The sequence below is a fragment of the Salvelinus alpinus genome, chromosome 34 (assembly GCF_045679555.1).
Source record: "Salvelinus alpinus chromosome 34, SLU_Salpinus.1, whole genome shotgun sequence".
Classification (NCBI taxonomy): Eukaryota; Metazoa; Chordata; class Actinopteri; order Salmoniformes; family Salmonidae; genus Salvelinus; species Salvelinus alpinus.
In genome coordinates, this window is record NC_092119.1 from 3,439,319 (window position 1) to 3,456,818 (window position 17,500).

General features: G+C 44.9%; 1 protein-coding gene across 4 annotated transcripts in view; it reads right to left on the reverse strand.

Moving 5' to 3' along the window:
• The window catches only part of LOC139563574 (ninein-like), a 61,818-nt gene that overhangs the window by 43,278 nt on the left and 1,040 nt on the right, over positions 1-17,500 (reverse strand). For 3 of the 4 annotated variants that reach the window (XM_071382358.1, XM_071382356.1, XM_071382359.1), the window contains exons 2-4: positions 6,494-6,703; positions 4,391-4,490; positions 1,499-1,872 (exon numbers count right to left, since the gene is read on the reverse strand). In XM_071382358.1, the coding sequence (XP_071238459.1) occupies positions 1,499-1,872; positions 4,391-4,490; positions 6,494-6,682 (663 nt within the window). In that variant the 5' untranslated portion in view covers positions 6,683-6,703. Of the gene's footprint in view, positions 1-1,498; positions 1,873-4,390; positions 4,491-6,493; positions 6,704-17,500 lie in introns of those variants that run through there. The other variant, XM_071382360.1, reaches the window with a different exon arrangement.

Below are 17,500 nucleotides of genomic sequence, written 5' to 3' on the forward strand. Positions count from 1 at the left end.
TCGGTGATCAGGCCAACCACTGTTGTGTTGTCAGCAAAATTAATGATGGTGTTGGAGTCGTGTTTGGCCATGCAGTCGTGGGTGAACAGGGAGTACAGGAGGGGACTAAGCACACGTGTTGAGGATCAGCGTGGTAGATGTGTTGTTGCCTACCCTTTCTCCAGGTGGGAAAGGGCAGTGTGGAGTGCAATAGAGACGGCATCATCTGTGGATCTGTTGAGGCGGTATGCAAATTGGAGTGGGTCTAAGGTTTCTGGGATTATAGTGTTGATGTGAGTCATGACCAGCCTTTCAAAGCACTTCATGGCTACAGACGTGAGTGCTACGGGTCGGTAGTCCTTTAGGCAGGTAACCTTAGTGTTCTTGGGCACAGGCACTATGGTGGTCTGCATAAAACATGCTGGTATTACAAACTCGGACAGGGGAAGGTTGAAAATGTCAGTGAAGATACTTGCTAGTTGGTCAGCGCATGCTCGCAGTACACGTCCTGCTAATCCGTGTGGCCCTGCGGCCTTGTGAATGTTGACCTTTCTAAAAGCTCTTACTCACATCGGCTGCGGAGAGCGTGATCACACAGTCTTCAGGTACAGCTGGTGCTCTCATGCATGTTTCAGTGTTATTTGCCTCGAAGCATGCATAGAAATAGTTTCCTCGTCCGGTAGGCTCGTGTCACTGGGCAGCCCTCGGCTGGGCTTCCCTTTGTAGTCTAATGGTTTGCAGGCCCTGCCACATCCGAGGAGCATCAGAGCCGGTGTAGTACGACTCGATCTTAGTCCGTTATTGACGCCTTGCCTGTTTGATGGTTCGTCGGAGGGCATAGCGGGATTTCTTATAAGCTTCCGGGTTAGAGTCCCGCTCCTTGAAAGTAGCAGCTCTACCCTTTAGCTCAGTGCTGATGCTGCCTGTAATCCATGGTTTCTGGTTGGGGTGAGTACATATGGTCACTGTTGGGAAGACATCATCGATGCACTTATTGATGAAGCCAGTGACAGATGTGGTGTACTCCTCAATGCCATTGGAGGAATCCCGGAACATATTCCAGTCTGTAGCTTAGCATCTGCTTCATCTGACCACTTTTTTATTGATCGAGTCACTGGTGCTTCCTGCTTTAATTTTTGCTTGTAAGCAGGAAGATGGAATTATGGTCAGATTTGCCAAATGGAGGGTAAGGGAGAGCTTTGTATGCATCTCTGAGTGTGGAGTATAGGTGGTCCAGAGTTATTTTCCCTCTGGTTGCACATTTAACATGCTAATAGAAATTTTGTAAAACTGATTTAAGTTTCCCTGCATTAAAGTCCCCGGCTACTAGTGTTGTGTGTTCGAGGTGACAGGACAACCGAAGCCCAATGATCCTACTCTTACAATTTTCCCATTTAACAAAATGGGGTGACAGTACTTAAATAATAAACTTTATGAATTGAAACTGAGGTAATGATTCATCAGAATATTAATTCACTCATCCATGTATGCATTCATTGTCAATAGGACAAGTTTTTACCTCACGTTTCCTCGGTACAGTGGAGTCATGGTCCTCTGGCTCCTGCTGCCCTGTAGCCTCTGAGCTCACCACCTCTGAGAAGTCTGCGATGGTCTCGATGAACTCTGGCTCCTGCTGCCCTGTAGCCTCTGAGCTCACCACCTCTGAGAAGTCTGCGATGGTCTCGATGAACTCTGGCTCCTGCTGCCCTGTAGCCTCTGAGCTCACCACCTCTGAGAAGTCTGCGATGGTCTCGATGAACTCTGGCTCCTGCTGCCCTGTAGCCTCTGAGCTCACCACCTCTGAGAAGTCTGCGATGGTCTCGATGAACTCTGGTGTAGAGCGCCGGCCATAGCGTTTACTACCCCGCACAAACTTAGCTTGGACTGGTGAGTCTGTTGAGAAGGAGAAGATGATAAATGGTTCATAAGAATAAAATCCAAATTATAAAATGTCAAAACCTAGCGATTGTCTCCAGTCACTTCTCCAAAAGTAATTTAAAAAATAAATAAAAATTGCACTCAGTTGGAACGAAAACCCTGATTGGAAACCAGAGCGGTGTTAATTTAGGCAGCTATTTTATACTTAGTTTTAGTCTTTAATCTGAGTCACAGTTTAGTTATTATCAGTTGACAAAAATACTGGACAATTTTAGTTTAAGTCACATTTTAGTCAGTGCATTTTTCCCCTTACTTTCATGTGCTCCTTCAGATAGCCTTGCCCAACTAAGCCTACTATCCCCTCATATACCTTAGCTGGCAACATTAATTAACCATATAGGATATAAAACCTACAGCTTAAACAATTTAGCTCTGGTTTTCTCCCCATCAGAACTGGGGGGGGGGGGTAAACAGTGATTTCCTGGAGAATGAGTTTTCCAAAAATGCCAGATAAATTACTGTACTTCTACTATTCAGCAAAAAGCATTTGTTTTTGTTTTCAATCTGAAAAACTTGCTATTGCCAACTGCAAAAGAGGAATAGCAGCTTAACATGGCAAAAAAAGTGCTGCAAAAAAAATGGCCTACATAAAAGCAAACATCAAAAAAGACATTGTAACACATGAACCTGAGTTAGAAACAACTGAAGTGTCCTGGCTGCGCATCCGTTCAAAAGAGAGACAGAGACGAGTGATTGAAGTGACCAGGAGCTGTGTGTGTGTGTGCGCATGTGTGGGAGAGCGCCAGATCAAACCAACCGCGGCGCAACAGAAAGACGTTCAAAATCGGCCAATGAGAGGATTAAATATTCTGCGTGCATGCTTATGATTGAACAAAACACATTAAAAAAAGGCGCTTCATGTCAAATTGAATGTCCATTAGTCTCATGTAGAGAATTCTAACTAAAATGATGTCATTTGTTGTGTTTTTCCCCACGGCGTCTCGTTATCGTTGATAGTTTGTCAGGAAAAATAGGTAGTTGAAAAGTATTTTGTCAGAGTTATTGTTGACAAAATTAACACTGAAACCCGAGGTGAATGTTTTCACTTTCATTCTGACACCAACTGTGACTCATCGGAACACATTAGCTCAATTGACAGGAATTTGAAGCGCAGTCATATTTTAAAAAGGTAGAGCGATTACCTGGTCCAAAACGTTGACAAGGACTGACTGATCGCGAACTCTTTGGCATCCTTTGGCACTTCAGAAAGTATTCACACCCCTTGACATTTTCCACATTTTGTTGTGTTACAGCTTGAATTTAAAATGGATTAAATTGAGATTTTGTATCACTGGCCTACACACACACACAACCCCCTAATGTCAAAGTGGAATTGTGTTTTCCGAATTTCTTTACAAATGAATTATAAATCAAAGCTGAAATGTCTTGAGTCAGGTCTTTATGACATACAGTACCTTCAGAAAGTAGTCACCCCTTGACTTTTTTCCCACGGTGTTGGTGTTGTTGAAGGCAACATTTTAAATTGATTAAATTGAGCTTAAATTAAGTGTCACACAACAGCCCATAATGTCAAAGTAGATTTATGTTTCAATACATTTTTACAAATGAATTCAAAATGAAAAGCTGAAATGTCTTGAGTCAATAAGTATTCAAGCCCTTCGTTAAGTCAAGCCTAAATACGTTCAGGAGTAAAACTTTGCTGAACAAGTCACATGGACTCACCCTGCGTGGAATAAATAGTGTTTAACATGATTTTTGAATGACTACCTCATCTCTGTACCCCACACATACAATCATCTGTAAGGCCTCTCAATCGAGTAGTACATTTCAACCACAAAGACCAGAGAGGTTTTCCAATGCCTCACAGTTGGTAGTTCATGACCCATGATGCATTTGGCTTTGCGCCTGAGTACGTTGGATCTACTACTGATGCCTATATGGTCGTCGCGGTTAGTATTGTATAGCATCCTGCTATTTAGTCCAGAAATACAACTGTATTCCTCCCTTACCCACGATGCATTTGGCTATTGTGCCTCAGTTTGTTGGATCTACTACTGATGCCTAGCTAGCTGGCACGGCAAGTATTGTAAATAGTGTTAATTGCATTGCTATTCATTACAGAAATACAACTATCTGTAACCAAATTGGATTGGTAACTTCACTCCTCAGCTTGAAATGCCTCCACCCGTGGCGGCGCCATCGAAATTAGTAGCTTACCTAGCTAAGGCATTGGTCAAGAGGGCGGTGGCGTGTATTTGGGAGACGGGTGAAGAAGCTATACTGTTGATCAAGCACATTGACGTCGGTCACATTCACTCCTTCCTTACTGTTCTGTTTGTTCCTTATATAATGACAACCCGGGGCGTAGGTTTAACTACTTTTAATGAACATATACTTCAGCTAGAAAACTCCATGTTTAGCCATGCAAGGCTTTCTTTAACCATCTCCCGCGCCCGCATAGCCTGCTGGGTAACGTAATCTAAATGTTATTAACACATAACAACACACTTACCCGGCTGTGGCGGTGCACATGTTGCCTCCTGACTGGACGGTGCTGCTGTAGTCGTCGACAACACCAGAATTAAAGCATTCTTGAACTGGTCAAAATCAACCTGCAACACAAATTCCACAATGAAACAGTCTTCCTGAATGTAAGGACTGCTAGTGGCAATAGTAGCAAGGGTCAAATCCTAACGTCCACTTCAGCGAATGAGTATTACCTAGTCGTGACGTCAACGGGACACCAACTATGTGAACATATGACATAAGAGGAAGATGAATTCCTAAATGGCAACAAGATAGGTGCTCAACAAGTACAAACATTACTCAGATAATAACATATTGGTCTGGAAATTCCTAACATTGATCTGAATCCTGGATGACACGTCTAAGGGGGGGGGGGGTGGGGTGGAGGGGGTGGAACGAGGGAGGACACACACGTCTGAAGCAGCAGCTGCTGGCCCTGTGCCAATAGATATGGAGATTCTCTTTGTGTTTCGTCGCCAGGCAGATGACTCCCCTATAGTGGGGGTTTCCTTCCTGGCTTTATTGTTGAGGGGTACCCTGGTGTTTGGGTCAGCCATCATCGCTTCCCTGCTTCTGCTGACCCCCCCCCCCCCCTCCCTCCCTTCAGTCTCCACATGCTTACCAACACACGGACATTGACCACCCTTTCATCCCTACCAGGAAAGTCATATGCTAGATTTGGGGAGGTGGTTATGAGTAATGTAGGTTTATTTTGATGGGTCCACCCACAGATGCATAGAAACTCCTAGGTTATATAGATGTTGTTGAGCAGATGCAGTATATGAAGTACATCCTACCATTAAAAGAATTGGAGGAATAATCATGAAGGCTTGTTTTATTTTGATCAGACATGAAGAATATGCGATAACAAAAATAAACTAAAAATCAATTTATCTAGATTTAAAGGTCCAGTGTAGTCAAAAACATGATTTTCCTGTGTTTTGTATGTATGTATTTCCACACTATGACGTTGGAATAATAAGACCTGTTTGAAAAAAAATAAAAAAACTGAAATTTCAGCCTGTTTTGGTGGGAGTTATAGGCCTTCCATGGTGACATCACCAGGCTGTAAATTAGTTAATAGACCAATAAGAACGAGTTCAGAACCTCTAAGACAATAACAGCTATTTTTTTCCTCTTCCCCATCCCCACTCAGACCACTCCTAGACAGTCTAGCAAATGTATTATTTGAAAAATGTCTCTTTGCTAAGATTGAAAACAATCTAAAATCACAGTAAAGTACTTAATTGTTACCCAGAAATGAAAAACAGCTGCATGAGACCATTAACCAATGGCCTTCCTACTTCAGCCTTAACAAAGCAAGAGGGCCATTTCCCTCATCAGGCACCCTCTCAAACTGACACACTTCAATTGGGAATGTTGATTAGCCTGGTTGTCATGACAGACACCTGGGGATGAGGAGGTCAATGACAGGGTCTAATTTCTCTCTAAAACAGGACAGCTAACAAAGCACAAGGAGACTGGCCCTGGCTGGATGACTCCCTGGCTGGCTGGCTGGCTCCCTGGCTGACTCCCTGGCTGACTCCCTGGCTGACTCCCTGGCTGACTCCCTGGCTGACTCCCTGGCTGACTCCCTGGCTGACTCCCTGGCTGGCTGGCTGGCTGGCTCCCTAGCTGGCTGGCTGGCTCCCTAGCTGGCTGGCTCCCTGGCTGTCTCCCTGGCTGGCTAAACAAAGACCTGAGAGCTGGAGGCTGTATAAAGAGTTCAGAGCTGCTGTCTGAGGACAGAGTAGAGCCTGTATCCCACTAAAAACACAAGAGCTAAATAAAACTAAATTCACCTCATTTGCCCCTGTACTTTAGGCTTGTGATTGATTCTACAGAGTCTAAGGGACAGAAACACTGTCTACCTCACTCTCCATCCAACAGCTAGATTACCCTGAGCTGTGGCTGGTGCAGGGAGCTGACCCTGCCAGTAAAACACTAACTTAAGGCTGAGAATATCCAGAGTTTCCAGGTTCTGTTCATTAGTGAACACAATAGCGTTTCTTATTGGACACTTTGTGGCAGTCCCTCCTTGTTTCAGTCTGTTTGGTGCCTAATGAACAGGCTCAGGTGTAGGGCTTACCCTGTCAGTGAGTCGGTCCTGGTTCTGCAGCAGGGCATGTAGCAGTGCTGGTGTGGCATCCTCCAGGTGCAGGGCCTGGCACAGGCCAGATAGCTCCTCGGGGCACAGCAACCCGGCGCCACTGGTGTCGAAACTCTCAAAGACCTCCTTCAGACGCTCCTCGTACTGATCCTGCTGGCCGTCATCCATCCCATAGGACAGCACCCTGCCCTGGAAACAGAGTTAGCACAGTTATAGGACAGCACCCTGCCCTGGAGACAGAGGTAGCACAGTTATAGGACAGCACCCTGCCCTGGACAGAGTTATCACAGTTATAGGACAGCACCCTGCCCTGGAGACAGAGGTAGCACAGTTACAGGATAGCACCCTGCCCTGGACAGAGTTAGCACAGTTACAGGACAGCACCCTGCCCTGGAGACAGAGGTAGCACAGTTATAGGACAGCACCCTGCCCTGGAGACAGAGGTAGCACAGTTATAGGACAGCACCCTGCCCTGGAGACAGAGTTAGCACAGTTATAGGACAGCACCCTGCCCTGGAGACAGAGGTAGCACAGTTATAGGACAGCACCCTGCCCTGGAGACAGAGTTAGCACAGTTATAGGACAGCACCCTGCCCTGGAGACAGAGTTAGCACAGTTATAGGACAGCACCCTGCCCTGGAGACAGAGGTAGCACAGTTATAGGACAGCACCCTGCCCTGGAGACAGAGGTAGCACAGTTATAGGACAGCACCCTGCCCTGGACATAAAGACTGCTACTACGTTGATATTATTTCCAGACCACCAGGTCCAAACAGCACCTCCCCCTCCACCAAGTCCAAACAGCACCTCCCCCTCCACCAAGTCCAAACAGCACCTCCCCCTCCACCAAGTCTAAACAGAACCTCCCCCTCCACCAAGTCTAAACAGAACCTCCCCCTCCACCAAGTCCAAACAGAACCTCCCCCTCCACCAAGTCCAAACAGAACCTCCCCTCCACCCAGTCCAAACAGAACCTCCCCTCCACCCAGTCCAAACAGAACCTCCCCTCCACCCAGTCCAAACAGAACCTCCCCTCCACCCAGTCCAAACAGAACCTCCCCTCCACCCAGTCCAAACAGAACCTCCCCTCCACCCAGTCCAAACAGAACCTCCCCTCCACCCAGTCCAAACAGAACCTCCCCTCCACCCAGTCCAAACAGAACCTCCCCTCCACCCAGTCCAAACAGAACCTCCCCTCCACCCAGTCCAAACAGAACCTCCCCTCCACCCAGTCCAAACAGAACCTCCCCTCCACCCAGTCCAAACAGAACCTCCCCTCCACCCAGTCCAAACAGAACCTCCCCTCCACCCAGTCCAAACAGAACCTCCCCTCCACCCAGTCCAAACAGAACCTCCCCTCCACCCAGTCCAAACAGAACCTCCCCTCCACCCAGTCCAAACAGAACCTCCCCTCCAGTCCAAACAGAACCTCCCCTCCACCCCCTCCACCCTGTACCTGCTGCAGGGATGTTGATCTACTGCCACTACACAGCGTCATCATGTGGTTGAGAGGAAAGTAATCCAATCAGCCTTACTGGATGGCAAAACCAGGGGCGCAACCCAAATTACATCCCATTCCCTATATAGTGCACTACTTTTGACCAGGGCCCATAGGGCATAGTATACGAATGTAAAAACTTAATTTAAAAACAGGTTATTTCATCTGTATCAGGATTATGCTCAGACAGCTTTAACTGAAGTCGAGATAGACAACAATAAAATCAAAAAGACACATCTGTTTGAAAATCATAGACTCAATATCAATATAGATAATTGACTAATGGTCACAAAAATCTGACCAAGTCCATTTCAATCATGTCAGACAAAGGAAGCATCACACACACACACACACACGGTGTAGATAGACTACCACCATAACCAGCTGCTCGTTGTCATAGTGACATCATTATGGTACTTCATATAAGTGTGTATTAGCCAGGTGTCCCCCTCCTCCTAGACCGGGGCTACCCACCCATTCAACTCAAAGACAATGGGCTGTCCAAACCCATAGTCAGTATTCAGCTTCTGCAAGTCTCAGCAGCGAATCTCATTCAAGCGAACCATGCCGTTAGCTTTAGATTAGCATTATGGTCAGAAGATCACACAATAATCCCACACCCCAGCTAGTCAGCTACCCCCATAACATCACAGTAAAAACACACCACAAAGACCAGGGGCCTGTATCCACAAAGTGTCCCAGAGTAAAAGTGCTGATCTAGGATCTGTCCATATACCCTCATTTATTCTGATCTAGGATCTGTCCATATACCCCTCATTCATTCTGATCTAGGATCTGTCCATATACCCCTCATTCATTCTGATCTAAGATCTGTCCATATACCCCTCATTCATTCTGATCTAGGATCTGTCCATATACCCTCATTCATTCATTATGATCTAGGATCTGTCCATATACCCTCATTTATTCTGATCTAAGATCTGTCCATATACCCCTCATTCATTCTGATCTAGGATCTGTCCATATACCCTCATTCATTCATTATGATCTAGGATCTGTCCATATACCCTCATTCATTCTGATTTAGGATCTGTCCATATACCCTCATTCATTCTGATCTAGGATCTGTCCATATACCCTCATTCATTAAGATCTAGGATCTGTCCATATACCCCTCATTCATTCTGATCTAGGATCTGTCCATATACCCTCATTCATTCTGATCTAGGATCTGTCCATATACCCTCATTCATTAAGATCTAGGATCTGTCCATATACCCTCATTCATTCTGATCTAGGATCTGTCCATATACCCTCATTCATTAAGATCTAGGATCTGTCCATACCCTCATTCATTAAGATCTAGGATCTGTCCATATACCCTCATTCATTAAGATCTAGGATCTGTCCATATACCCTCATTCATTAAGATCTAGGATCTGTCCATATAACCCCTCATTCATTCTGATCTAGGATCTGTCCATATACCCTCATTCATTCTGATCTAGGATCTGTCCATATACCCTCATTCATTCTGATCTAGGATCTGTCCATATACCTCTCATTCATTCTGATCTAGGATCTGTCCATATACCCTTATTCATTCTGATCTAGAATCTGTCCATATACACTCATTCATTCTGATCTAGGATCTGTCCATATACCCTCCTTCATTCTGATCTAAAAGGCTAAACTGATCCTAGATCAGCACTTCTACTCTGAGACACTATGTGGATGCGAACCCAGACTTGACACTTTACTTCTAAATGGATTCCTTTACAACCTCAACAGCTACTGTCTTTAGATGTTTCTAGTAGGCACCAAGAGGTCAGTAAAATAGACTTGTAGCGCAATAAGGTCCTTGGTTGTATCCCTGCAGTGGGTCATTGTGGCTGTAGATTGACAGAATCAGGACCAAGGCAGAGCAGACTGGAGCAGGGGGAACCATAAGAGGTTTTAATCTCCCTTCCGGGAGGGCTACAAAGCCCTCAAGCAGAAACAGAAACAGGAATCATCCGTGGTAAGAACTGTTCAACATTAGTCTGACCTTTCAGAATCTATGCTTCAGGTCTGTTTTGATCAAGCAGACTGGGAAATGTTCCGGGTCACCTCTGGGAATAGTATCGACGTACGCACTGACTGGTTTATCAGGAAGTGGATAAGAGGATGTTGTTACTACTATGACGATTAGAACTCATCCAAACCCAAAAAACGTGGATGGCGATATTTGCGAAAAACTGAAAGTGCAAACCACAGAATTTAACCGGGGCAAGGTGACTCGGAACAAGGACATGTACAAACAGACAAGCTATGACGTTTAAGGCAATCAAAAGGGGAAAAACGAGTCGCAGTTCAACGACTCAGACACATGGCAGGGACTCCAGACTAGGGCTGTCCAACCAAAAGTAATCTGTTCTTTCGACCAATCGATTGCTCAACATTTTTTAAATGTGTTTTTCCATATATACAGTGGGGAGAACAAGTATTTGATACACTGCCGATTTTGCAGGTTTTCCTACTTACAAAGCATGTCGAGGTCTGTAATTTTTACCATAGGTACACTTCAACTGTGAGAGACGGAATCTAAAACAAAAATCCAGAAAATCACATTGTATGATTTTTAAGTAATTAATTTGCATTTTATTGCATGACATAAGTATTTGATACATCAGAAAAGCAGAACTTAATATTTGGTACAGAAACCTTTGTTTGCAATTACAGAGATCATACGTTTCCTGTAGTTCTTGACCAGGTTTGCACACACTGCAGCAGGGATTTTGGCCCACTCCTCCATACAGACCTTCTCCAGATCCTTCAGGTTTCGGGGCTGTCGCTGGGCAATACGGACTTTCGGCTCCCTCCAAAGATTTTCTATTGGGTTCAGGTCTGGAGACTGGCTAGGCCACTCCAGGACCTTGAGATGCTTCTTACGGAGCCACTCCTTAGTTGCCCTGGCTGTGTGTTTCGGGTCGTTGTCATGCTAGAAGACCCAGCCACGACCCATCTTCAATGCTCTTACTGAGGGAAGGAGGTTGTTGGCCAAGATCTCGCGATACATGGCCCCATCCATCCTCCCCTCAATACGGTGCAGTCGTCCTGTCCCCTTTGCAGAAAAGCATCCCCAAAGAATGATGTTTCCACTGCCATGCTTCACGGTTGGGATGGTGTTCTTGGGGTTGTACTCATCCTTCTTCTTCCTCCAAACACAGCGAATGGAGTTTAGACCAAAAAGCTCTATTTTTGTCTCATCAGACCACGTGACCTTCTCCCATTCCTCCTCTGGATCATCCAGATGGTCATTGGCAAACTTCAGACGGGCCTGGACATGCGCTGGCTTGAGCAGGGGGACTTTGCGTGCGCTGCAGGATTTTAATCCATGACGGCGTAGTGTGTTACTAATGGTTTTCTTTGAGACTGTGATCCCAGCTCTCTTCAGGTCATTGACCAGGTCCTGCCGTGTAGTTCTGGGCTGATCCCTCACCTTCCTCATGATCATTGATGTCCCACGAGGTGAGATCTTGCATGGAGCCCCAGACCGAGAGTGATTGACCGTCATCTTGAACTTCTTCCATTTTCTAATAACTGCGCCAACAGTTGTTGCCTTCTCACCAAGCTGCTTGCCTATTGTCCTGTAGCCCATCCCAGCCTTGTGCAGGTCTACAATTCTATCCCTGATGTCCTTACACAGCTCTTTGGTCTTGGCCATTGTGGAGAGGTTGGAGTCTGTTTGATTGAGTGTGTGGACAGGTGTCTTTTTATACAGGTAACGAGTTCAAACAGGTACAGTTAATACAGGTAATGAGTGGAGAACAGGAGGGCTTCTTAAAGAAAAACGAACAGGTCTGTGAGAGCCGGAATTCTTACTGGTTGGTAGGTGATCAAATACTTATGTCATGCAATAAAATGCAAATTAATTACTTAAAAATCATACAATGTGATTTTCAGAATTTTTGTTTTAGATTCCGTCTCTCACAGTTGAAGTGTACCTATGATAAAAATTACAGACCTCTACATGCTTTATAAGTAGGAAAACCTGCAAAATCGGCAGTGTATCAAATACTTGTTCTCCCCACTGTATATATATAGACACCTGTGTTAATAAAATCAACTATATGCATTGAGCTTGTCTGATGCATTAAGCTTGATGTTTGATGCCTCAAGAGGGTGCCAGAGATCTAGATAACCAGAATTAAAAATAATAATAATACTTAACCTGACCCAACTATTCTCCTCCTGCCGTCTTTCACAGATTCTGCCGTTACTCTCCTGAAGTTGCCGGTAATAGGCTACAAGAGGAGTCGGTAACCTTTCTCATGTGGAATGCCAATTTCATCTTACTATTTCTACCAATCTGCATGCCAGTTAATTGTTTTCATAGGCACATTTTCATGAAACAGTTTCATATAATAAACGTCTTCATATCTCAAATCATTGCCATGAAGTTAATCAAAATTCTATCTAAAAAAAATCTAAATTAAAATGATAAACCAAAAAAAGGTAACTTCTATTGCCAACTACTTAAAAATAGCCCACAAATAAAAACATTGCAGCCTGCCGGTAGAAAATATCCCGATAAAAAAAAAAAATCCTATAAATCACTCTCATTGGCTACACATGGCCTGTCTGCAACGAACTTTAAACACTGTATCAACTATTAACTTGGGTCAGGCCTGAAGCTGGTGTTAGCAAACTTGCAACATTGTATGAAATATTCTGGGCCCTCAGAGTTTCCCGTGCCAGTGAGCTCCGGACAGACACAACTGTAGGTTATTTGCGCAAGTGCTTGACTTGGGCAGGAGCTCACCCGAGCTGAGTACCGGCACCTCAAATGTTCTACTGCTTGAGTTCCTGTTCCTCTTATAGAATATTAGCTTAAATATTGTGGAGCTCCTGCACCTAAACATATACAGTACCAGAACCCAAAATGAGTACCGGAACCTATTTCAATCCAAGTCAAGCACTGATAAGAAGCCTCTTTTATGACGTTTCCACTGGATCAGAGCATGACATGTTTCCCTTTCACGCTGAGTGGTTATTGAATCAATTTGAGAATAAAGCTGTAATGTATCAAAATATGAAAAAAGTTATGGGGTCTGAATACCCACCGAATGCACTGTATGTAGAGTCATTGAACACTGGTCATTTTAATAATGTTAACATAGGTTTATTGTTCTGAAATTGTGTCTGTACTTAGAAACAGATATGATTAGCATTCCTGCAACATTACATTGTTGAAATTGAATTTAAATCTGAGAAATTATGCTAATTGCTTACTTTATATATGTGCACACTATGATCAAAATCGCTCAGCCAGCTACTGCATACCTTTTCCTACTCATATTATATACACAAACGTCTTCTAGACTCTGGTATTGCTCCCTCTGACGTTTCTTAATCTCAGTTTTTGTGAGAAAAACACAAACATGTATTGTACTGTTAGACATTTACTGCACTGCTGGAGCCATCTGCCAATCTGTGTACGGGACAAATAAATGGATTAGATTTCAAATCTGGACATCCGCTGCATCAGGTGTATTGGTCATCCCTGGCCAGTAGGCCTATTCAATGAGCTCATCGCTTATAGAGATTCCGGCGATGGTTCAGAATCATCATGTCAGAGATTCCGGCGATGGTTCAGAATCATCATGTCCGAGATTCCGGTGATGGTTCAGAATCATCATGTCAGACAATAGACTAAGGCTATGTTCCAAACAGCACTATATAGTGCACTACTTTAGACCAGGGCCCATAGGTGGTCCAATACATAATATGGAAAAGTGCACCATGTGTGACCCAGACTAACAGTTGCACATAAACTTATTTAAGCATGCGTTATTGTTCCAGATAGGTCTAACCAAGTAGACACACACCTCTCACAAAGGGTCTACTAGTATCATTTCAATGTGAATGATTTACATTGTCACCAGGGCCAGTCTTCATTAAACAACATCTGTGTGTTGAGTCAACATGTCCATGGCAACAGGGGGCAACAAGCCCTGAGCACAGTGTCAGTACAAACAGGGGCAACAAGCCCTCAGAACAAGGCCAGTACAAACAGGGGCAACAAGCCCTCAGAACAAGGCCAGTACAAACAGGGGCAACAAGCCCTCAGAACAAGGCCAGTACAAACAGGGGCAACAAGCCCTCAGAACAAGGCCAGTACAAACAGGGGCAACAAGCCCTCAGAACAAGGCCAGTACAAACAGGGGCAACAAGCCCTCAGAACAAGGCCAGTACAAACAGGGGCAACAAGCCCTCAGCACAAGGCCAGTACAAACAGGGGCAACAAGCCCTCAGAACAAGGCCAGTACAAACAGGGGCAACAAGCCCTCAGAACAAGGCCAGTACAAACAGGGGCAACAAGCCCTCAGAACAAGGCCAGAACAAACAGGGGCAACAAGCCATCAGCACAAGGCCAGTACAAACAGGGGCAACAAGCCATCAGCACAAGGCCAGTACAAACAGGGGCAACAAGCCCTCAGAACAAGGCCAGTACAAACAGGGGCAACAAGCCCTCAGAACAAGGCCAGAACAAACAGGGTCAACAAGCCCTCAGAACAAGGCCAGCACAAAAAGGGGCAACAAGCCATCAGCACAAGGCCAGTACAAACAGGGGCAACAAGCCATCAGCACAAGGCCAGTACAAACAGGTGCAACAAGCCCTCAGCACAATGCCAGTACAAACAGATGCATAACAGCCAATAACACAACCTAAAGCATAATACCCAAGTAATTAAATGCAAGAAATGACTGTTTCATAGGTATACCATGGCGTGGCAGGTAGCCTAGTGGTTAGAGTGTAGGGGCGGTAGGTAGCCTAGTGGTTAGAGTGTAGGGGCGGTAGGTAGCCTAGTGGTTAGAGTGTATGGGCAGCAGGTAGCCTAGTGGTTAGAGTGTAGGGGCGGCAGGTAGCCTAGTGGTTAGAGTGTAGGGGCAGCAGGTAGCCTAGTGGTTAGAGCGCTGGACTAGTAACCGAAAGGATGTAAGATCGAATCCCCGAGCTGACAAGGTAAAACTGTTGTTCTGCCCCTGAACTGTTCATAGGCCGTCATTGAAAATAAGAATGTTATTAACTGACTTGCCTAGTTAAATAAAGGTTAAATAATATATTTTAAAAACTACACTATCATGTGAACGTTAAACTGGGCGGTGAATGTTGCCAAAACAAAATTACCATGCTCTGATAAGACTGTCATAATTATAATACAATTACAGGAAGTAGCGAAATGAAACTAATCTACCTCTAATATGACCCATCCAGGAGACTACATGACCAAAAGTATGTGGACACCTGCTCGTTGAACATCTCATTAATATGGAGTTGGTCCCCGCTTTGCTGCTATAACAGCCTCCACTCTTCTGGGAAGGCTTTCCACTAGATGATGGAACATTGCTGCAGGGACTTGCTTCCATTCAGTCACAAGAGCATTAGTGAGGTCGGGGACTGATGTTGGGCGATTAGCCTGGCTCGAAGTCGGCGTTCTAATTCATCCCAAATGTGTTCGATGGAGTTGAGGTCAGGGCTCTGTGCAGGCCAGTCAAGTTCTTCCACATTGGATCTCTACGAACCATTTCTGTATGGACCTCGTTTTGTGCACGGAGGCATTGTCATGCTGAAACAGGAAAAGGCCTTCCAAAACTGTTTCAACAAAGCACAGAATTGTCTAGAATATCATTGTATGCTGTAGCGTTAAGATTTCCCTTCACTGGAACTAAGGGGCCCGAACCATGAAAAACATCCCCAGACCATTATTCCTCCTCCACCAAACTTTACAGTTGGCAATATGCATTAGGACAGGTAGCGTTCTCCTGGCATCCACCTAACCCAAATTCGTCCGTCAGACTGCCAGATAGGTGAAGCGTGATTCATCACTTCAGAGAACACGTTTCCACTGCTCCAGTGTTCAATGGCGGCGAGGTTTACACCACACCAGCAGACACTTGGCATTGCGTATGGTGCATCAAAGCTGCGACCGAGAGACTAAAAAACAGCTTCTATCTCAAGGCCATCAGACTGCTAAACAGCCATCACTAAAACAGAGAGGCTGCTGCCAACAAACAGACTTGAAATCATTGGCCACTAATAAATGGATCACTAGTCACTTTAATAATGTTTACAGATCTTGCATTACTCATCCCATATGTAATTTATTCCATCTTTTGCATCTTGCCTATGTCGCTCGGCCATCGCGCATCCATATATTTATATGTATATATTGTTATTCCATCCCTTTACTTATATTTGTGTGTATTAGGTAGTTGTTGTGGAATTGTTAGATTACTTGTTAGATATTGCTGCACTGTCAAAACTAGAAGCACAAGCATTTCGCTACACTCGCATTAACATCTACTAACCATGTGACCAATAACATCTACTAACCCTGTGACCAATAACATCTGCTAACCATGTGTATGTGACCAATAACATCTGCTAACCATGTGACCAATAACATCTGCTAACCATGTGACCAATAACATCTGCTAACCATGTGACCATTAACATCTGCTAACCATGTGTATGTGACTAATAACATCTGCTATGTGTCTCCCGGGCGGCGCAGTGGTCTAGGGCACTGCATCGCAGTGCTAGCTGCGCCACCAGAGTCTCTGGGTTCGCGCCCAGGCTGGGCTGGGTTCGCGCCCAGGCTCTGTCGCAGCCGGCCGCAACCGGGAGATCCGTGGGGCGACGCACAATTGGCATAGCGTCGTCCGGGTTAGGGAGGGTTTGGCCGGTAGGGAGGGTTTGGCCGGTAGGGATATCCTTGTCTCAGTATGTAAAAAAAAAATGTTATGAAATGTATGCACTCTACTGTAAGTCGCTCTGGTTAAGAGCGTCTGCTAAATGACTAAAATGTAAATGTAGAAATGTAATAACATCTGCTAACCATGTGACCAATAACATCTGCTAACCATGTGACCAATAACATCTACTAACCATGTGACCAATAACATCTGCTAACCATGTGACCAATAACATCTGCTAACCATGTGACCAATAACATCTGCTAACCATGTGACCAATAACATCTGCTAACCATGTGACCAATAACATCTGCAAACCATGTGACCAATAACATCTGCTAACCATGTGTATGTGACCAATAACATCTGCTAACCGTGTGTATGTGACCAATAACATCTGCTAACCATGTGACCAATAACATCTGCTAACCATGTGTATGTGACCAATAACATCTGCTAACCGTGTGTATGTGACCAATAACATCTGCTAACCGTGTGCATGTGACCAATAACATCTGCTAACCGTGTGCATGTGACCAATAACATCTGCTAACCGTGTGCATGTGACCAATAACATCTGATGGTGATGTTAGGCTTGTGTGCAGCCACTCAGCCACGGAAACCCACTTTCACGATGCTCCTGACGAACAGTTATCTTGCTTCGAGGCAGTTTGGAACTTGATAGTGAGTGTTGCAACCGAGCACAGATGATTTTTACGCGCTACATGTGGCCTACCACTTCACGGCTGAGCCATTGTTGCTCCTAGACGTTTCCACTTCACAAT